Source organism: Cucurbita moschata, unplaced genomic scaffold (assembly GCF_002738365.1).
Source record: "Cucurbita moschata cultivar Rifu unplaced genomic scaffold, Cmos_1.0 Cmo_Scf00003, whole genome shotgun sequence".
NCBI lineage: Eukaryota > Viridiplantae > Streptophyta > Magnoliopsida > Cucurbitales > Cucurbitaceae > Cucurbita > Cucurbita moschata.
Window position 1 is genome coordinate 1,157,812 of NW_019268519.1, and position 21,874 is coordinate 1,179,685.

At 35.5% G+C, this 21,874-nt stretch overlaps 3 protein-coding genes and 1 long non-coding RNA gene across 4 annotated transcripts; 2 read left to right on the forward strand and 2 right to left on the reverse strand.

Annotated features, from left to right (window-relative positions):
• Positions 1–544: 544 nt before the first annotated feature.
• LOC111435105 lies at positions 545–6,869 on the forward strand. Its single transcript, XM_023072443.1, has 6 exons — positions 545–1,108; positions 1,890–1,990; positions 2,186–2,283; positions 2,976–3,247; positions 3,741–3,793; positions 6,441–6,869. The coding sequence occupies exons 1-6, from the start codon at positions 721–723 to the stop codon at positions 6,462–6,464; spliced, it is 936 nt and encodes a 311-aa protein (XP_022928211.1). The 5' UTR covers positions 545–720; the 3' UTR covers positions 6,465–6,869.
• On the reverse strand, positions 4,010–4,978 carry LOC111435122. Its single transcript, XR_002709035.1, has 2 exons — positions 4,604–4,978; positions 4,010–4,279 (listed from the first exon to the last, which is right to left on the reverse strand). It is a non-coding gene; the product is annotated as an uncharacterized LOC111435122 (long non-coding RNA).
• A 4,089-nt stretch (positions 6,870–10,958) lies between the features above and the next one.
• Positions 10,959–14,298, forward strand: LOC111435096 (O-fucosyltransferase 34-like). The gene is made up of 8 exons (XM_023072432.1): positions 10,959–11,797; positions 11,905–11,972; positions 12,056–12,144; positions 12,230–12,395; positions 12,588–12,877; positions 12,970–13,174; positions 13,255–13,412; positions 13,548–14,298. Exons 1-8 carry the CDS (start codon positions 11,545–11,547, stop codon positions 13,792–13,794), a joined length of 1,476 nt encoding a protein of 491 aa, XP_022928200.1. The 5' UTR covers positions 10,959–11,544; the 3' UTR covers positions 13,795–14,298.
• A 773-nt stretch (positions 14,299–15,071) lies between these two features.
• On the reverse strand, positions 15,072–20,397 carry LOC111435085 (transcription factor BIM1). The gene is made up of 12 exons (XM_023072421.1): positions 20,177–20,397; positions 19,583–20,082; positions 19,275–19,352; positions 18,012–18,359; positions 17,695–17,797; positions 17,481–17,608; positions 17,268–17,376; positions 16,729–16,798; positions 16,551–16,646; positions 15,888–16,348; positions 15,543–15,672; positions 15,072–15,459 (listed from the first exon to the last, which is right to left on the reverse strand). The coding sequence occupies exons 2-12, from the start codon at positions 19,617–19,619 to the stop codon at positions 15,364–15,366; spliced, it is 1,656 nt and encodes a 551-aa protein (XP_022928189.1). The 5' UTR covers positions 19,620–20,082; positions 20,177–20,397; the 3' UTR covers positions 15,072–15,363.
• Between the last annotated feature and the right edge of the window lie 1,477 nt (positions 20,398–21,874).

Here is a 21,874-nt window from a genome sequence, read left to right on the forward strand (position 1 = left end):
AAAAATATCATCTAACTCATAATATTATTTTTCACATTTTTTTACGTACGTTTCAAATAATTATTATAATAAAGAAATTTAGAATGTTCCACGGACAAAATAAAACATAAATTTATTTTCCTTTTCTTTGTTTCGGTAATTACAGAGAGACATATGACATGTGAGTGTTATTATTTAGTAGAGTTTTCAATATCAACTACCATGAATGGTTTTAGCTCAGTGTAACGTTCTTTGGTGCCACCCATTTGATAGGACAGTTGTCACTGTCAAAACACTGTACAGTAGTTCAGCTGCAAACTCTAAATTTAATGGTTAATCATTAATCACAAATTTCTAGAAGGGTAGATCATAGAATATACGTAAATTATAAAATTTAAAATTATTAGGGACGGAATTTAATTTATTTCAACTATAGAAATATTTTTTTTAAAAAATGTAGATTTAATATATATATATATATATATATATATATATATATATATATATAATTATATTGGATTTAATTTATATATATTTTTAAAATTAAACTTAAAAAATACTGGATTTGCCCATTCGTCGATCACACGTGGAGCAAGGAGAATGCAGACCAGCGTGAAAACGTGCGGGCTTCCCTCACCGGATTTTGTCCATCTTCTCCTCTATTCTCACATCCCGTCGACGCGCGACGGAAACTAAGAAGCAGAGAGCGCGCGTAGTGAGATTCAACGTTCAGGTTCCGCCATGGATTTTTGGAACAAAGCTCGAAGTTTTGCTGAGGAAACAGCGAAGCGCTCACAGGAGCTGACTCTGGAAGCTGCAAGGCGTTCCCAAGAGCTCACGATCGGATCCTCTAGACTGTCCGATATCGTTTCCGAGACTGCTAAACGCTCCAAGGAATTTGCTAACGAAGCCTCCAAGCGAGCTGAACAAATTAAAGCGGAAGCTGTTAAACGAGCTGATCTTATCAAGCACTTGGTCGAAGGGTCTCCGCCGTCTGGCGCGCTCGAGGAGAACGCTTATGATGAAGAGACGCGGGAGGAGGATTTGCAGAGGTTTGGAATAAACGAAGAGCTGAGGGACTTCGTCAAAGGGATCACTATGAGTACATTTCGAGATTTTCCACTCGAAGGTAATTGATTCATTTTCTTGAATTCTGTCATTTTGGCTGGTTGCTTGAAAGATTAAGGAACGGTGGGACGGAATGGCGATAAACAGGGGGAGAAAAAATAAATGTAGACCGGAATTATCAAGAACTTAAGCTTTAAAAGTGAGGACTATTAAGCTTAACTGAGCTGACGAATTAGCGAAGGTTGAATCTCAATATAGAGGGGGACATTGAATTTGAAGAACTACCTTAATTGGCAGAAACCATCCCCAATCATTCATTCCCCAATATCAGAATTAAATGCCGGTGCCATGCTCTGGAATATCTGCAGTGTAATAAGTTGAAGCGTATTTAACAGGTTTAATTTGGAGCTTTAGCTCAGTACCATTGCAATTATTTGAGGACAACGAGGGAATGACCATTCCATTTGAATAGAGCGGGAAAACGGTCCATTAGTGAAGTCTAGAGCCTTATTTAGGCCAATATGCTTTGAAGTGTGAAACAAATTAAATTCCTATTTGTCCACTTACATGACCATTTGAGGTTGGGCTTGAAGAAATTTAGCTAGAGAAATTTGATATCCTTCCCTCAGATCTTGGCAACTCCAAACCCATTAAAATCTCTTGTTTCTGAAATTATATGCACCTAATAAAAGAACCCTTTGCACTGTTTAATCTTAACCTTTAAAGCCAATAAATCTCTTGAGATGTTAGCATCTTTTCAACGGTGATAAATATTACATGTTTATTTGTTTCTCTCCCACCAATATTTTATTTTTAAAACTTGTTCATTTCCCTTTGCGTAGATGATTCACAAATGTCCAGTGTCCCCACAGTCTCAAATATTAGTCAGGATCTAACTGAGTGGCAGGCGAAGCATGCAAGTCTTGTTCTTTCAACTGTCGAGGTACTATTATTAATAAACTTGGCAACCTTCAAGATGAACGTAGATTTTTTCAGTTCATTGTATTTTGGCATTCTATTGTGCATGCCATGAAGATGGGCTTGAGGAAATGAATTTATATTTTCCGTACTTCCATGAAAACATGCATTATTACGATGTATGTGCTTTTAACCTTCATTTTGATTTCATGTGTGGCAGGAAATTTCTAAGTTACGTTATGAATTGTGTCCACGAATTATGAAAGAGAGAAAATTCTGGAGGATTTACTTTATGTTGGTGAACAGGCACATAGCACCGTAAGTTTTAAGTTTTGGGGCTCGTTCGAGCCTTCACTCTGGCTTTGAACTTTGAATTTTGATTGCTAAATCATCAGAGCGTCTAGATTTGTATTGCTTGTGAACTGTAATAAGGCATAACTAAGAGTGGGAAACGCAAAAAAAAGCTGTGTGTGTGTTAAGACCTTAAGAACAAAAGTTATTGGATTGAAGACCGAAAACTTTGAATTTTGAGTGCAAATAGTTACTTCTTTTTCTAGATTGGACAATAGAGGCCCAAAATCCCAAGCGACTAGTGCATTTAAAAAAGAAGGCGAATACTTTAACAAGGCTAAAGTGCATTTAATAAGTTACCTGTTGCTAGTGGGCCAAGGAAGCAAACTCAGAGAATGGCTTGCGCTGAGACATTATTTCTTATAAAGAAAATACCAAATGATCATCCGAATTTTGTGTAATATTTTACTGAACACAACTGCTGAAAATCATTCTACATGAGTGTTTCTATGAAATATTTCTTAGACAACTTATTTTTTATTTTTCCCGATTTCTTTCCTTCACTGAATTCTGTAATGACTCAGTTGATCATAAAAGAACATGTTTACCAATTTATCAACTCTTCTTTCGTGTCCTGATCTTCAGTCCTTAATTTTCTTCAAGAATTTCATTAACAAAATGTCAAATTTTTCTTGGTCTTTGTTCTCTTACTTGTCCAGCTATGAGAAAAAGTACATGGAGGATGCCGTACTGAAATCAGCTAAGCAGGCTGAAGATGGAAAGATGGAACCTGTTAAAACTGAAATAACATCTACATCTCAGGAGGAGAAGAAAGTTGCTCCAGCCTCCTCATCAAGTGATCAGGAGAAGAAAATTGCTTCAACCTCCTCATCAAGTGGTCAAGAGAAGAAAAATGCTCTTATCTCATCAAGTGATCAAGACTTGGATGTATTTCTTCTTGGGGATCTTGGAGACAGCGATGAAGGTCCAGGTACGGTGCCATAATTTATTGATATCTCTGCTCTGAATTGATGTTTTCTGAAAAATAAAACACACGTCTAGACAATCTCTTAACAAAGATCTGTTCCTTTGAAGTTATTGACTGTGAATTCAAAATTGTTGATGATAACTCTATAATACATGATCTTTGACAAATTGTTGTTGTCAAGTGGGCTGTATTCGCAATTGGCATATATCTTTTTGAGTCCTACTGAACCTTTTTACGAGGCAGAACACAATTTTGCTCACTTCTTTGTCTAAAAGGAAGACACTCTAGACATGTGATTCTTTTGCTTGAAAACAAGTGATTTGACGGAGTGCCCACCATTTGTCACTTCCATGGTTTTAAACATTATTTGCTGCAATTATTGGCAATGAGCATTGCGTATACACAGTCTATTTATATAATTGCTTGTCCATTATTACTGTTGATTTCATTTTGTCATTTGAAGTTGGTGCCACTGATCTTCTTCCTGGTTTTTCAGATGATGGAGATGAGGACTTTGATGATGACTTTGACAAGATGGTTGACAGTTCGGTAAGTAGAACCTATCATTTGCTTTCCTTCCCCATTTTCACGTTTGACTAATATGTTGTGTTTGGTGCCACAATTGCACGTCTTTGGGACTCGTGACCTGATTGTGTCCTTTTATAACTCATGAAATGGTAGTCTTGTTTTATGTAACAACCTGCTTTTCAAGGGATCCAAGCTGGGGACCGTTACCTATTGACGTGGAAGATTTGAAAATACGCATTTAATTTAAAACTTCTAAACGTGCATGCACATAAAAAAAAATCTAGCTTTAATACAACATCGTTCAAAAATACCTTACAGACTAACAAACCACAACGACACACAGAAAAAAAAAACTTGGCATAGGAAATTAGTAAAAATCTTGAAATACAAAGATCAAGGGTTCGTAAGAGAAACATATTAAAGGGATACAAGATACCGATCTAGCCCAAAACTTCATAGCCCCTAGCTCGTGTGTGCCTCCGTCTCGACCGCTCCTTCATGCCTCATCTTAAAATTTTAAAGTAGTAGGAATGAGTATATAAAATGTACTTATTTAGCAGTTTGTTGGTAGTTCTAGTTCGTTTAAGTTTTATTGATCTTAGTTCATTCGTTCAGTGTCTTATTCTCCTTTGGGGGGTTCATTCCCCGGTATAGGCTCTTCCTAGGTTACACCTTAGATCTACTCATTTGACGTCGATTGATCTCGACCCCTTATGTGAATATGTAGTCCTCTTCTCCCTAAGTTCAACAAGCCAGAAATCGCGTGATTTGGTCGAGATTTGAGGGAGATATGAGCTTCAAAAGTTTATGAAAAACCATGAAAACCCTTACCTCCGATGATGCTTGCAACCCTTCGTTCCTCGACCTCCCTTGGCGAAAAACCTCCCAACCAACACACTTGAACACCTAAGGAAAGGTTACGAATTCGAGCTTGAACAGTTGCTGACGACTATGGGGTTTTTTCCTTGAGTTCTCCGACAATTCTTCACTCGAACCTGAGTGTCCCCTCCCTTAAATCACCTTCTCGGCACTCTCTCTGCTCTAAGCCGACGGTTTCGAGTTGTCCCATTGCCGCCTGCACCCGTTTTAGGACTTATGAAACGATTGTGCGATACTTGCTCTCGCTCTTAAGTAAGTCAGCCAACTCAAACTTGGATCGTCAGTGGCACTATCTCATAGTCTCTATCCCATCACTGGAAAATGGTTTTAGAATATGGGGTTACAGAAAGTTTTGGAAAACATTATTTAGGAAGTAGATGTCAATATAAACATTGATGGCATGCAACTCTGGAAATGGTTTTAGAATATGGGGTTACAGAAAGTTTTGGAAAACATTATTTAGGAAGTAGATGTCAATATAAACATTGATGGCATGCAACTCAAGTAGGAAAATTTGACAACTAGTTATATCCCCTCTAATATATTATGAGACAAATTGTCTTTTGTAGGTGTAGACATTAAAAGTGGCGTTGAGTTATACGTTAACAACATTACAAGGAACTTAAACAATTATACTAGAATGAAATACATTCAAAGCAATGTAAAAGGTTTGAAATGGGAAAGCAATCATGGGCAAGACAGACAAGTGCAATTGTGATACTCGACATCCCAAGATTTTCATTCAAGTCTAATGATTTCTGTGTTATTATGTTGCTGAGTTCGCCGATCAAACCCCTCCCCACCCCCCACCGATTAAAGATTTTCAATTGCTCCCAAGAACTCTTAGAAGGTTTGTTTTAGTTCCTATTGCAAGAAACAGTTCAAAACAACCAGTAACAGTTTTCTTAAAACAACCTTGAAAGGTTTAAAGTGAATAAGTTCAACTCATGGTAGCCGCCTATCTAGGACATAACATTATAGAGTTACTTTGACAACTAAGTCTAGTAGAGGTAGGGTTAGATGGTGGTTCCGTGAGAATAGTTGAGGTACACAAACTGGCCCAGACAGTTTTTCTAAAAAAATAATTCCTTTAGTTTCATGCCTTACTGGAATTTGCCAGTGCTGGAAGATAAAATCTGGAAAGATGTTACCCATTGTTTGGTATTGAATTTTGTCTTAAACCATAGGATGATGAGAACGACAAATTGTAGACTACTGTATACTTGTTTTCCTCATATTGGTTCATTGTTTTCATCCATTTGAAGTCCTCTTCTATGTTCCTGGCTGTGGGGGTCGGCTGATGTCAAATAAGCCCAGGTCATGTCACTACACTAGATGCCAAACAAGTTCTGTGTTAGAAAAAATAGTTATATTCTTCAAGAATCAACGACAACCATATGCAAAAAGCTCCTTGAAAACACCACCAACCCCAATTCGTTCTTTTTTTAGCACCATATCCCAGCAATACCTGAATTCTTTGGTGCATAGCCCTAATTTTTTTTAGTTTCTGTTAAGATTGCCTTTTAGTGTTCTAAGTGAAACACTATTTAAATACTTCCTTTACTAGTGCTTTTTATCTATTAACATTTCTCACCCCACTTTTTGATTGTCAATTTTTTTTAGTAAAACTTTCCGAAACTAAAATGTTTATAGTCATATATAAGCACTTTAAAAGGTATCCTATATACGTGCTATTGGACTTTGCTGGTGCTGGAATTCAAAATCTGATTATATTCTCTTTTTATTGCGCACCTACTATTTGGTAATGAAATTTGTCTTAAACCTACAGGATGGCGAGCAAGACAAATTGTAGGAGTTACATATTGCGTCATTGCTTCTCATCCATTTGAATTGAAGTTGTCTCTGTTCTGTTCTTGGTGGCGGGTTTCAGTGGGATAAATGATGATCCAATAAAACCCAAGTCTTCTCCCTCCACTAGAGCAGCTCTTGCATCTGCACCTGTGCTGGAGAAAAATGGTAATCTTATTGTCATTCTTTTGAGGGAGGTATTATTTTATGTACAAAAATCTTGTATACTCCAAACTTCAAAGCCTGAGCATCTTGGCTTGCTTGTTTTCCATTTTGTACAGCTCTGAGCACTCTTAACTATGATCATTTTTGTCCTCCTTATAGCCCTCTTGACATTTGATTAATATTTCTAGGCGGATAGGTCTAGACAGATTCGATCTCGGTTTCGATTCATTTATTTATTCCTATTTTTTTTGTTCGAGGATTTGGATCTCTGGTATTTAAATAAAAAGTATATATAGATTACTGCTGACTTATGTTTACATTGACGATGAATTGGACTGTACACGAACACGATTATGTTTGGATAGTGCCTCATTTTTAATCATGTCATCTCTAGTTCTTCTCAAATACATATTCAAGTGCACTAAGGATTACTAATGATTATATTGGCAAATGGAGTACTCATCAGATTTCAATATTCTAATTAAACAGGCTGATCTATCAGGCATGGTCTATGTAATGAACATGCCCTAAGACTGTGGAAACCACTAGCACAACTCTTTTCAGACTATTTCTTAGAAGTATGTTAAACAAATTAAACGATTTGTTCGTAAGTACCATAGGATTCTTTTCTTTTAGTTCACCAGTGTACTGATATAATTACGTGAACAAATGTAAAACCTAATTAGTTGATAAGTGTTCTTAATCAAAACACTTATTAGAAACGTACTTACATATATAAGGAAGGTACATAATAATGTATCGAGTATTGTGACAGGCAGTCTTAAAACATAAGATATGACTAATGAAACATGGGGAAGGGTAGCCCTATGTTGACACCGTTATTCTCCTAGTCGTCACAAACCACTTATTGATTTAAAATAGCGTAATATATAACAAATAGGTAAAATAATTGGACGATGAAACCGACTAAAGTAGCATCGTTGAAACTCATTTCTACCATTTATTCAATATTTTCTTTGAATTATATTCTCACAAAAAATTAAAAAGATATTTTCATTCAAGCCACCATTTTAGATTTGTTAGTCAACGCCGGCATGAAACTAAGGGTGGGTATAAAACTAATGGTGGGTATAGTAGAAAATGTCAACCCCTCATGGTTTATTATTTTATGTAAATGATTGCTAATTATTCACATAATGACATTAACACCACTAATTATTTTTTTCCAACTTTATATTATATGAATTATGTGACAGATTAAATAAACTTCGTACCAGATTTATAAATATCATAATCCTAATATTTAAATACGGGCATAATACAGCACATGCCAAAAAAAATTCCTTTTTTTATTTATAAAATAAGTATTTTTTTAATGGAATATTGGTTGGATACAAAATGAATTAACCCTAAAAAAATGAATTTAAATATATAATTTTAACCTTCATTTTATTTTTTTAAATATGGACTGTATTAGTAAATTTACAATTTAAAAACAAAGACGACTTTATTATGAAAAATATTATATATTTTTTTTAATTTTTAAAAAAAGAATCTCTTATAAAAAATAAGACAATAATTTTGAAACCGAAGTAATTTAATTAATGATTTTGGTTCTATAAAAAATATATAAAATTCACTCCTAAAATGGTTTTTAAAATTGGGTGATGTGTGCAATAAATTAATTATATGCCTATCAAAATCATAAACTATAATTTTCTTGACTGAATAATTTTATAACAAAATATTAAATATTCAAAACATGAGAAAATTCCCTTTTTAATAAATAATTAAAAATGATTTAATTGAACTCCTTGTTGAGAATGTTATTCTCTTAATTATTTCTCTTAATATGGGAATGGCCATAATTTTCTTTGAAATAATTAAAGTAAAGATTTAATTTAATTATTCCCATAGATTTATTTAAAAAAGAAAAAAAACAATAAAGTCTTCATCATTCTAGGGGAGTTAATTTTTTAAAAGCCAATAATTAATTATATAAATTATAAAAATGAAAATCATATTTATTAAAATAAAAAAAGTCTTCTCTAATATTATATTTCATTTGAAAAAATCAAAGTCTTACCATTGTTTTTTTCCCATTTATTAGCGTACATCATTTTTCTTTTTTATTTATATATATATATATATATAACAATAAGTTTGTGTTATACGTCACTAAATAAAATATTTATAAATATATAATTTAATAAATAAGATACATACATAAATATACATTTATATAGTCTAAAATCTTTTTTTTACATAAACTGTCTTTGTTTCTATTAGTTAATAATAATAATAATAATTATTATTATTATTTATTTATGGTAAAGTTTTTTTTTTTTATTAAATTAATGAGTACTTAGAGTTTACACATTATTATTTTTGTTAAAAATTATAAGAGAGAATAAAAGTTGTAATATTTATCTAATAATGAAATTAAAATTTTAGATTGAAAATTAATGAAATTTGCAAGATAAAGGAAAAAACATCCGAGGCTTAGCCAATCCCTAGCCACAACGTGGCGCTGGGGCCCACTGCGGTTGGGACACCTATTTTCGATGGCTCACGCGAATCTATGAGTGTGGTACCCAATTGCGTCTGTCCATGTAGGACATCTCTTTCAACGTGGCACTATGGGCCCCGCCAAAACTGACAGGATTCTGACACCTGGCCACACAGCTTCATCACACGGCATAGAAAGTATGGAAAAGGTGAATAAAAAAAAGACCGTTGCGATTGTGGCCCTGTCGTCGTTCCAGCTCCGTCAAGACGTCGCAACCGACACTTTAACGGAGGTTAACGGTGTAAGTTTTTTAAAAAAGAAAGCCAGCTGTCATTCCACGCAATCAAAACAATGTATCGCCAAAATATCGTCGGTCAATCTCTCTTTTTACCATATTATTCGGAAAATTCGATGGGATTCATTTTTATCCTTGTTGGATTATTATTATTTTTAGATTTCTCTCTCTTTTTTTTTAAGGATTTTATTTTTTATTAATTTCTCAAAATGTCCATTTGGTGTGTTATTAATTTAGTGAATATGATGGATTTGTTTTTTTTTCTTTAATTTACATAATGAAATTAAGTTACTCAACGTGAGGAATTTATTTTTTTAACATTTATTTAATCAAATTAATTCAGTCAATTTGATGGATTTAATTTCTTTTCTCCCAATATTTTAAATTCTATGTCTAAATCTTTTTTTTTAATTATTTTTCTTAAATTTTAAAACTAAGAATGCTTAGATTAAATAATTAAATATTTGATTATACTATTTTTTGATGCAAAATAGTTTCATTTTTATTAAAATAAAAATTTTACTTAATATATAGATATAATATTATAATATTAAATTACACGATCAATTATGCATTTAAAGAACTTTTTGTTCTACCTAAGATTATTGATTTTTAAAATTTAAATTATTTCTAAAAAATATATTAATTTATTTAATACATTTTAAAATTAGAAAATTCACCATCAAATTAAAAGTTTAATAACTTAATAAACACAAAATTCAATTGGTTAATTTATATAAAAATATTAAATATGTCCAATAAAAATTAACACCTTTAATTTTTATTTTTATTTTTAATATTACGAGAACATTTCAAATTTAAGAATTTATTAAATATTTAATAAAATTAATAGGTTTTATTCAAATATGCATTTTTTTTCAAGACAGAGCATTTAATAAGTTGAATAAGTTATTTAAAATGAAATCATATTTGATTACTATTTTTTTGAATAAAGAAACATTGATTACTCGAAGAATGCTTTTGTTAATAATAATAATGAGGCATGGGCAACGTTTTATTACGTTAAAAAAGAACTATAAAACTTAGATTTGAAGCAAAGTGATTATTTTTAATAACTTAGATGAGATGAGGAAATTGATTATATTTTTAAAAATTCAGACTAAAAAAAGAAAAAAAAAAGTAACCTTAGAAATTCACAAAATGTAAATAAAAAAAATGAATTATCAGCGGAATATTTGTAAAATATCGCGATATATTGTCGGCGAATCGACAGCAGATTAAATGCAAGCAAATGTAACCAGCCATAGGATTCTGCCACGTGGATAGTAGACCTGTCTGATATTGAACACGTCATGTAAGGCTTTTTGATGACAGTGGGCCCTGTTTTCTTGATGTTTAGCTGGCCTGCATTTATTGGTCTGTTCCTTTAACCATGGGTGAGCAGTGAGCCCCAACCCAACTCCACCGTCACCCGCGGCTTAATTTCTTTGCGGTGTACGGCATCTCTCCCTCTCTCTCTCTCTCTCTCTCTCTCTCTCTCTCTCTCTCTCAGTGTGTGTGTGTTTGGAGTGCGTATACACTAGGCCACGACCCTTGGCTTATCAAACTCATCATCTCTCTCATTTCTCTCTCTCTCTCTCTCTCCCTTTTTATATGTCTGTTTTTTTGCGGTTGCGCTGTCGTAGGTTGCCGGCGGAGAGTGGAGGAGCATAGGGAGGCGACATTTTTGGAGGCGGAGAAACCAATCCCATTTGGGGGTTTGAATTTGGGTACCCAATTGGGAGGATCTCATTTAGGGGATTGAAATAGGTGTTGATTGAGTTTGAGATGCGGCGTAGTCTTTGGAGAGTGGATTTCTTTTATGGTAATGTGTGAAGAGTTTTGAAGTCTAGATTTCGCTTTTCTTGTTTTTTCTTCCAATTGGGGTGTTTTTAAGTGGATTAGATTGGTGGATTATTGTATTAGATGCATTTAGATTGGGACTTTGGGATTCAATCAGGGACTTCTGTTGGATACTTTTGCTTTTGGGCGTTGGATTTTCTCATACGGCATTGACCCAATTCAGGGGGAATTGAAACGACGACGTCCTTGACGTGGATCTCGGATCAGGAGGGCAAACCGTAGTTGTCCTTTTTAGTGTAAGATGCAGCGGGGGAGATCGAGAGGAATTGTGAGTGCACGTTGAAGAGGTGGATGGTGATGGGGTTGAAGAGTTCAATGGTGTCGTCGGGGAGGTCGAAGATGAAGCTATGGATGATCCGCGCAATGACCTCTGTTTTGCTTTGGACTTGCATCGTGCAGTTGACGGCCTTGGGGGAGACGTGGGGGCCAAGGGTTTTGAAGGGTTGGCCTTCTTGTTTCTCTCAGGAATCTGCATCGGTTGATGCGTTTGGTATCCCCAATAAGCCTGTTCCACTTCCCCCCAAAATAGTTCTTCCTCCTAAGAGTAGGTGTTCTTCTGTGGTGGATTATGATCATCTTGTCTCCTATGTTTTAGGACACTTTGTGGTTTCATGTGCTCTCTTCATTCTGTTCTTGTTTCTGTTCATGTAGGGGTCTATAAGAACAATGGTTATTTGATGGTTTCCTGCAATGGAGGACTCAATCAAATGAGAGCTGCGGTGAGTGGGAACCACATTTTAGGGACACTGTTTGTTTCTTTTTGTTGTTTTCTAAGTTGTCCTCCCTGTTCTATGCTGCACAGATTTGCGATATGGTTACAATAGCAAGATATTTGAATGTAACACTTATTGTACCTGAACTGGATAAGACTTCCTTTTGGGCTGATCCCAGGTTTGTTAATGGATTCTGCTATGCTAAGTTTCCATTTCTTCTCTAGCTGGAACCTTAATTTCGATATCTTTCGATGATGTTGCAGTGAATTCCAGGACATATTTGATGTGGATCATTTTATTGCATCATTGAGAGATGAAGTGCGCATATTGAAGGAGTTGCCTCCCAGGCTCAAGAAGAGAGTGGAACAGGGAAGGATTTATTCCATGCCACCAATAAGTTGGTCTGATATATCTTACTACCGTAATCAGGTCAGTTTTCTCTCGCTCGCCCCCCGCCTAATCCCCGCCCGTTTGCTCCTGATATTTGACGTACATACCCTAAGCTTCAAGTTTCAATTGGGTCATCTTAAGTAATCTGTGTAGCTCTGTATTCTAATAGAACATGGCCTTTTTACTGCTTGGAATTAGTTTTGAGGTAGTGTTTATATCCTCTCATTATAGGTTCTTCCTCTGATTCAAAAATATAAAGTTGTGCATCTAAATAGAACCGATGCTCGACTTGCCAACAACGGTCAGCCTATGGAGATTCAGAAACTACGCTGTCGGGTAAACTTTAGTGCTCTGAGGTTCACTTCCCAGATTGAGGAGTTGGGAAGAAAAGTTATAAAGCTCCTACGCCAGAATGGTCCTTTTCTTGTTCTTCATCTCAGATATGAAATGGACATGTTAGCATTTTCTGGGTGCACCCAAGGCTGCAATGATGAAGAGGTTGAAGAGTTGACAAGAATGAGGTTAGTCTTCCACTGAGAAAGGTGACCAATTGTGACATTTGGGTAAGTGTTAATTTAATCTCACTCATGGGAACTCATTGTTGTGTTGGTAGATATGCTTATCCCTGGTGGAAAGAAAAAATAATAAACTCTGAGTTGAAAAGGAAAGATGGTTTGTGTCCATTAACACCTGAGGAAACTGCACTTACACTGAGGGCACTGGATATTGATCCCAATATCCAGATTTATATTGCTGCTGGCGAAATATACGGTGGCGACCGGAGAATGGCTGCTCTTGCAAAGGCTTTTCCAAAATTGGTTAGTAGATGTGGATATCAATTTCTTTAGCTCTGGTATTTGATTGCCATGTCTTTAAGATCTTTGGACTGTTGAAACAGGTAAGAAAGGAGACTTTGTTGGAACCTTCAGAACTTGGGTTTTTCCAGAATCATTCATCTCAGATGGCAGCATTGGATTATCTTGTTTCCTTGGAAAGTGATATATTTGTTCCTACCTATGATGGAAACATGGCTAAAGTTGTCGAAGGTCATCGCAGGTACGGGTTGACACCAGAGATTCATTTATTAACTAGATTGTTAATGTGAGATCCCACCAACATAGCCCAAAGAGGACAATATATGCTAGCAGTGGGTATGAACTAACTATTTGTTTAATCATTCGTCTTTTGTAGGTATCTCGGGTTTAAGAAGACGATCTTATTGGACAGAAGGCTACTTGTAGATCTGATAGATCAGTTCGACAGAGGAATTCTTAACTGGGATGAATTCTCGTCGGCAGTGAAAGAAGCTCATGCAGGTCGGTGGGGGAATCCTACCAAGAGATTGGTCATTCCAGATAGGCCTAAAGAAGAAGATTATTTCTATTCTAACCCAGAGGAGTGTTTGCAATTGTCAGAGGAAGGATTCAACAGTACATGATCTACATGATCTACATAGATATGTGGACTTCTGATGATTACATTTCCACTACTGTTCTCTCAGCTCTAGATTCCTTTAGTAAAGAGAGATTTAACCATGCTTGGGGATTGATCATGAAGATTAGTATGAGAGATTAACTTCTAAAGAATCTGAGGGAATCTGTGGAGTTGGCTGAAGAAGATGTTTAATGTTTTGCCGTATGCAATTCCTGTATAGAAGAAGAGAGCAGAGGAGGTTAGATTGTACACAGAAGAAGGTGCTAATGCTATAATTCATGGAGTGGAGGGGTCAATCTATAATCTTTCACTTTTTTTTTTTTTGTTTTCATTCTGTTTCTTTTCCAATTTTCTTTTTGTTTTTCTTTTGAATCTCAACCATAAATCATGTGATTTCGATAGGTTTATATGTTCATCATATACCACAAATTACAGTATATTTTGACAGTTACTTTCTTCCTTGCTTCCTGTTGATGGCTTCAGTCTGTTAATGGAAGACTACTTCTTACCTGTTTCTTTGTGAGTTACAGAGAAGGTTGTGGAGAGGCTGGTAGGGCAGAGAAGGCAGTTAAGTCCATTCAGCTGAGTAAGGGTGAATTTTGTTCAATGTTGAAGCTAAATCTTATGTATTAGCATATGAGTTCGTTGTGCTACTCAATTTGAATCAGTTTTGTGAAATGGTGATATGGAGGAAGAAGATGGTCGGATGGGTGGCTGCTGGTGGACAGAATAAAATAATGGGTTATATTTCTTGAGTGTTTAGTTGGAACATGTTTTTCTTTTTATTTCCTTTATTCTCAGAAAGTGACAGGGTTGGTGAAAAAGGGATGCTTGTTGATTGGTTGGTTGGTTGGCTTGGAATTTATGGGAGGGAGGGAGGGTAGGGAAGGAATGTGTATTCTAAGCACAAAAGGAGCCCATTGATTCTTGTTGAGCTTCATGAACAATAAAGTCAGCTTCTTCTTCCTCATTATACCAAACACCAACACTAATTTAGAATATGTTTCTTCTTTTGTTGTTAAATTTTAGTCACTTTTACAATTATGCCCCATTGTTTTGACACCTTTGAAGCACCACTTGTTGGTGATAGAGACAATTGGAATAATAAAAATACAAAAATAAAGGCAAATATGAAATTGACATAAATGTTAAAACACCAAGTGAAAGGGTATAGTTGACTCTTCTTCTTTTACAAACTTAAAATGGGACGGGAGAAATTAACTCAATGCCTGCAGAATGCGAGATATTAGTGGACGGAATGAAAAGAGTATGTATATGTAATTGAAGGATGAAAGGAAGGCTTTATATTATTAAAAGAAACAATCATAATTTACATACATAACTGGAAGACTTCCGATTAAAAAACGAAAAGGAAAAAGAAAATAAAAAATAAATAAAAAGCAGCTTCACAATATATTAGGTGGAAGCCTCTATATAGAAATACAAAGAAGAATTCAGGTCAATGTTACATGCCCGTTGTGCCCATGGCATCCCCAACTAAATGAATTAAACTAGACATACATTTTGCTGTAACAAAAAAAATGAATAAAAAATTATGAAAAGAAAGGAATTCTCACACTAGCTTTTCAATTGTGGCCCTCTCGGAATCCTCTGCAGCCGAAACTCTAGTGTGTATCGTCTCCATATCGTTTATGGGAATGTTGATATCCTAGGAATCATGAAAACGATTTAGTAGTAGTCCCTACAATAACACAAATATTTGTTCTAGTGGCGAAGGAAGCATCTGAATACCTTGACAATGGATGATGAAGCTGTGGATCTCCTATTTGCTAGTTCACCGAGTTCTATTTGCACAGAGATCCTGGCCTGCGATAGATCCACCCCTGAACTCTGCAGTGCGTGAGTGAGAGTATTTAACAACCTGCTAGCAAAATCAACAGGAAATTGATTAGTCATTCAGTTGTCAAACCGCTGTTCTCTGAGAGCTGCCCAATAATAAGATCTTCACAAAAATAAATTTTAAAGACGTGATCCAAATATTGCGTAAGTGCACAAAAGAGGAGTAGAATAAAGAGGCCAAGGATATAAAAATAGAAGGGATCGAAGATGAACCAGAAAGCAATTACAAAATCTCACCCTTGAGAATATACACTTGAGATGTTAACGGTACCACCTTCAATGGTCAAATCTTGTTCTTTCTGTAATTCACTTGCAACAGCATCGTCATTGTTGTAGCATCTGGCCTGATACGACAGGATTTGAGACTGCGATGAAGGGTGATCGGTGTCGGATGACAATGGTTTCGAGGCTTGGGGCACCACACTTCCATCCCTTGTAGGTGCATAAAGTTTTGGTGGAATGGACATGGGAAATGGTACTACGTTATTTGTTCTTCCAGGATGGTGATCAACTGCTTTCAAGGTTGTCGCGGAACTTGTGTCAGAATCGACTGCATTATGTGAACTCCCAGGAACAAGGGGAGATAAAGGGGCATTTTTCTCAACAAAATTTGCTGAAAAAACTAGTGCAGGACCAGGCCCACTATCTACCCCTCGAGATTGATCATTAAAGCCATCTGCACTTCGTTGATTGTTTCTCTGCGCAGTCAGATGTGATATTTAGAAATATAATTTAGCTGTTTACGGATTATCTATTTACTATATTATTTAGGGCCTCAATTACAAGCAAAATACAGATTCCTTTACCGACAAATTGTATACATAAAACACGCTGATTCAAAAGTAGAGGAGTTATTTCAATCATGAATCGAATGCAAAAAAGCTAGAAGCATGTGATTACCAACGGCATTAATTTAGCAATTTCTCGATTCCATTCGTGGTATGAACCTTCATACTTCTGAACCTTTTCCTGTAAGAATTGAATGTACTCAACCACCTGAAAAGAAAAATAGCAAAGCACGTTATGGATCAATAAAATATAATGTGGAAAATGTAAAGCAAATTATTAAGAAGTGCACCTCTAATAAGAAAGACGCCTTGTCCTTCTTTTGGTCACTATGAGGAATGAGGCCTCTAAGCATCTGAAATCTATATGATAGACAGAAAAGATGTTATATTAGAAGCAGTTGGCAACAACATCCAAGAAGAATGCTACTGAGGTGAAATTATTACAGAAACCACTGTGAAGAGAGCACAAGAGGAACGCGGGAATAAAAACTACCCAAGAATGTTCGTTTCTCGTTCCCAATAAAGATTCATCAATAAAGGGACGTGAACTGGGTAGATTCTACCAATCTATGATTTAGGCCAAAAGTAATGAAATTAAAATTGTTGTCGTAAATTGAAGCCCTATAATAAAAGACTGGAACCCGCTAGATTCGGTGATTTTCCAGAAATAACAATGCTCCTAATATGAACATTACAGCAAAGTTAATGGCAGGTTCTACAAGCTACCGTCATATTATCAAGTATATAACAAAAAACAAAGAAGTTCCCTTTGACTGCACTGGTCGACTGACTAATGAATTCTAAGTTGAATAATAGGAGAAACACTTGCCTGTCGTTTATCTTGCTTCTTCTTCGTTGTTCTGTCGCAGAGTGCTTTGATCTAGGAGTGTTCGCCTTTTGATCAGAGATGTTCCCATCAACTTTAATCCTCAACTCTCCTGCAGAAGTATTTCGAAACGCTTAGTTAGGATACTTTCGATACAGTAATAAAAGAAAGTTGGAAGAATTATCTTTCAATTGCTATCTGGTAGCAGCATAATACCTTTATTGGCGGTAGAGATCTCTTTCTTGATGACAACGTCACCATCGTCGTCTAGTTCCTCGTCCTGAGAGTTACTCTTGGCCGACTTTAGCATCTCCATGAAGCTCGGGTTCTTTTTTCCTCTCGGCCTGCAAAGATTTACTTGGAATCAATTCCACTGAGAATTTCAGAATGAAACTGAAAAGGAGAAAGAGAGAAAAAGATAAAGACTGACTGAGAAGATGAGAAACAACTGAAAGCGTTGTGATGGTTGTTCGAAGATGATTGCGACGGCCGCTCCATGGACGCCGTCCATTGGCTCGTGCTCGCCCGAGGTTCTGTCCACAGGCCAAAATTTAAAAGGAAGGGACAAATAAAAGCCATCGACGTATTGTCTGGGCTTAACACCTTAGCACAGCCCATACGCTAAGCCCAGATCTTTAACAAGCCCACCATAATTTTCACTCTTTTTATTATTCTACAACTTGAAATAATTATAGAATAATTTTTGTTTTTGCATGCATGCGAATGAAAAGATTAATAAGTTCATACCATGGAGCCTATCTCCCAAAATATTCTCCTTCCCTGTCTTTCCCTTTTTAACTGCACATTCCTCCCACAGAGTGAATCCACTTCCATTGGAGTTCTCATCATTTCTCTCACCGCTGCTACTCGATCGAGCACCAGTAAAAACCGAACCTTCCGGCTTCGGCAGAGTCCTCTGATCAAAATATGAAACTTGGCTTATGCTGAAAGTCCCGATCCCTCCGGGGAGAAAATGCTCGACGGAAGTCGGCGGCACCGGTGGTGGCGGCCTCTCCACGTTTATCTCTTTCTTGCTACTGGCCTTCCTTTTTCGCTCTTGTGGTTCCAGGAAATCGTGTGTTTTAAGATAGCCACCTGCTCAATCCGGCATTAAATTATAAAACCAAAACCAAAAGAAGTATTCACTGCCGCACTGTACCAAAAAGTCCTTAATTACACGCTGATTAGCATAATTTCTACTTTCAGTAAATTTCAGTCGGATTCATTTTTTTTATTGAATGAAGTAGCAGATGCTTTGCATGATACTGAACACTCAAATATGTGATAGTACAGTGAAGAAAGTTTCCCAGATAAGAAATTTCTTGATACCCATCATATCCTTTAATTTGAGTAAGAACAGAATTCTAATACACCGCATTAGAAGTATTTTGATATACCAGATTCGAAAGACATTAAAAGATCTAACTGGTATAAGCAAATATTGTCTATTTCAAAATTCTCGATCAAATATCCAATTGTATAGAATTATCGACCACATTCTTCCGAGTTCTCCAATGATTTCTCAATCTGAGATGATAATTTGATGATGGGCATTTAAAAGGTAAAAGAAGGGGGCGAAATCCCAGATTTAGCTGTAATGTGAAGAAATGGAAAAAGGAAAAGTTGGGGTCATGTGCGACGTCAAATCAGGGCGATGTGGGGAAGGGGCAGAGGGGACCCCCGGCGCCCCACTCCAATATGAAATTGGGCACTAGCTGCTAACTGCTGAAGCTACGCTTTTTCTTTTTAGATTTCAGCAGCCTATGCTGTTAGCCCAGCCAGCCCCGCCCCAGACTACGCTTTTGAATGTTTCTTGGCCCCAGATCCATGATTCAATGCTTGTCACGTGCATATACGTTTCTCGATTTTCCCCTCCCCCTCTTAAATATAAACCCCCAAACATAGATATAACAAATAATATATTACACACAGATATAATATCTGGATTCGTAATTAAGCTCATGACGAAAGAAAAAATAAGAATCAAAATTAAATGAAATTAATGAATACCTTGTGAGGATGGTCTTGGATCTAGCTGTGGACTTGAATGGGTGTACAGTGAGAGGAAGTCATGTGTTGATTTGCTTCCTGTTCAAGCACGTTCAAGATAGATTCCGTTAATTCAATTTGTTTTGGAGATTCTAAATTCTTATCGTTATTTAGTTCCATATGGTTATTGAATTGCTGAAACTTCAAAAAGTTGAATCGATTTTCAAGTGGAAAACAAATAGCTACAGATTCGAACTGATTAGTGCGGGGACAATTGAAATGGAAAATTAGTCCGAGTTTAATTTTAATTTGTGAGGAAGAGGAAGTACCTTCGGCTCCAAACGGACGGGGTTGAGGAAGTTCCATCGGATTTTTCGCCAATTTTGGAATTGACAGTCCACAACCGGAAGATGATTTCTCGCGGAATTTTGATTTATGTCGCTTCGGAAATGGTAGTGCTCTAGGAAATTCAGAGCTCGATTGTTGAATTCTGGAGTAAGAAAGAGCAGGAAAATTCTGGAATTAATTCTTAGATCCACACCAGGCATGGAAAGCAGCCAAATAGAAAATTTCTGGAGCAAGTCTCCAGCTGGTGAAGATCTCCAAGACGAAGCGTTCCCAGTCTCTTTACGACAAAGCTAGGTTTTCCAATTCTCGCATTAGGTAAGGATTTGGCGCGATTCCTGGATTCTGATTGTTTCACGAGAAAATCACTTCCGATCGTCAAATTTCAGAGAAAATTCTTCTTCTGGAAAGACTTCCACCGAGAAATCTCCGGAACCGTTAAACGACGGCCAACGGCGAGTAGTCACAGCCAAATTCAGAAGATCTATCATCCAATATACACATCAAAAGTAATTCCACTATGAACAGTAACCGCGAAAAATCGTATAGAAACAAAATTGAAATTCAGATAATCTTACCAGTTCAATTGCAGTTCCGGCGCCGGCGAGCTTCAGCAAAACGATAATGGAGTTTGATTCAGCAACTTTATCTTCATTAACAGCCAGATTTAATCAGAAGCTTGAAAACTACGAAGATAGAAAAATGGCAAGAGAATTGATTTCGATCTAAACTATTTTTTGTGAAATTCAATGTTTGTAGGCGAGCAAACAGTGCTGCGGAAGACGAGGCTTGAGGTCGGAAGAACCTCTCTCTCTCTGTTCTCCCTTATAGTGTCAGTCCGATCTTTTTACACACTCGGCGATCGTCCCTCTTTCCAAATTGCGCAGGTAGTTGTTTTCCGTTTGTTACGACGCCGTTTGGCTGACGACGTTGCGGCGGGCGGACGGCGTTTATGCTAGCCTCCACGAATTTTCCGTCCCGTTTTCTTCTCTGTGTGGTGTAATTATAATCCACGGAGGCTGATCACCTTCACGTTTTAATCCTTTTTTTAACTAAAATTAAAAAAAATAAACAAAAGAGTTTTACTTATCCCGGTTTTAAATTAAGAAATATGATTATTGAATTTTCTTATTTATATGTATTTTCTCAATATTTAATATTATAAATCTTTCTCATAAGTGCGGGCACAAATCCCAATTACTAACTTAATAAAATAAACAATTAATTAATTAACTACTAAACCAACGTTGGTTAATTATAAGGTTTGACTGCCACGTGTCCCTCGATTTAATTTTAAAAACATAGTACATATCGTAAATTAGGGTTAATTTAAATTGTGTTATAAATAAAGCTCATTAATGTAATTTAATTCAGTTGGATAATGATTGACAAAGTTTGTACACATAAAGCAACATGATACAGCTTGGCGTGACAATGTATATAGTAACATATATATATATATATATTTTTTAATTAATATGTGGTTCATATCCCTTTCCTATCAATATAGTAGCAGTTCTTATTATATGTTTGATTAATTTAAATTTTAATCACGCAACGAATCTTGGAGCAACAGCTATGCCCTCGCCTTCTTTTGTATAATTATAATAATATTTGTGAAAAGTGATGGGTCCGAATTTGAACACATGGATCAAATTATAGTTAATGTAACCTTTTTTATAAAATACTTGTCCGAGTAAAAGTAGAGAATTTTAACTTTGCCCTATAAATACTTTTTAACTAACTTTAATAGGAATTAATATTGACATTATATATAAATTAATCGAAACACTCATAAATTTTATATTTTATCTAAAAATATCACTAAATTTTAAAAAATTTTAATAATACAGTTTAACGTTGAGCAAATCTCCAAAATACCCTTATCGTTAATGTTGAAAGAAAACCATCAATATTTATTTTTAAAATATCATTGAATTTTTAATATTATTTTAAAAAACATCTTTAAATTCTAAAATTTTCATTAATATATTTTCACTTCATTTCTCGAAGTAAAAAAAATATTATATTCAAAAAGTAGATATAAAATTTTAAGGTAACACAACACTATTTACTTATATAAAAAATTATTACAATCAATATAGGTAAAGAAACGTCTATCCACGTCTTAAAGATTTTTTCTAAATTTGTTAGAGATACTTTCGGTACTAAAAAAAATTAAAAATATTTTTGAATTAAAAAAAATAAAGATATTTTTTAAATTCAAAATAATTTATGTAAAAAAAAAATAATGGCAAAGGTATTTTGTAAGTTTA

What these genes read in the sequence shown, in the direction of transcription:
- LOC111435105 (XM_023072443.1), top strand. Translation starts at nt 721, where the DNA reads ATGGATTTTTGGAACAAAGCTCGAAGTTTTGCTGAGGAAACAGCGAAG. An exon ending in TCGAGATTTTCCACTCGAAG is followed by an intron (nt 1,109 to 1,889) that starts GTAATTGATTCA and finishes CCCTTTGCGTAG; the next exon opens with ATGATTCACAAATGTCCAGT. An exon ending in TTGTTCTTTCAACTGTCGAG is followed by an intron (nt 1,991 to 2,185) that starts GTACTATTATTA and finishes CATGTGTGGCAG; the next exon opens with GAAATTTCTAAGTTACGTTA.
- LOC111435096 (XM_023072432.1), top strand. Translation starts at nt 11,545, where the DNA reads ATGGTGATGGGGTTGAAGAGTTCAATGGTGTCGTCGGGGAGGTCGAAG. An exon ending in TCAATCAAATGAGAGCTGCG is followed by an intron (nt 11,973 to 12,055) that starts GTGAGTGGGAAC and finishes TATGCTGCACAG; the next exon opens with ATTTGCGATATGGTTACAAT. An exon ending in TATCTTACTACCGTAATCAG is followed by an intron (nt 12,396 to 12,587) that starts GTCAGTTTTCTC and finishes CTCTCATTATAG; the next exon opens with GTTCTTCCTCTGATTCAAAA.
- LOC111435085 (XM_023072421.1), bottom strand. Translation starts at nt 19,619, where the DNA reads ATGGAACTTCCTCAACCCCGTCCGTTTGGAGCCGAAG. An exon ending in GATCTCTACCGCCAATAAAG is followed by an intron (nt 17,377 to 17,480) that starts GTATTATGCTGC and finishes ATACTTCTGCAG; the next exon opens with GAGAGTTGAGGATTAAAGTT. An exon ending in AGAAGCAAGATAAACGACAG is followed by an intron (nt 16,799 to 17,267) that starts GCAAGTGTTTCT and finishes TCTATCATATAG; the next exon opens with ATTTCAGATGCTTAGAGGCC.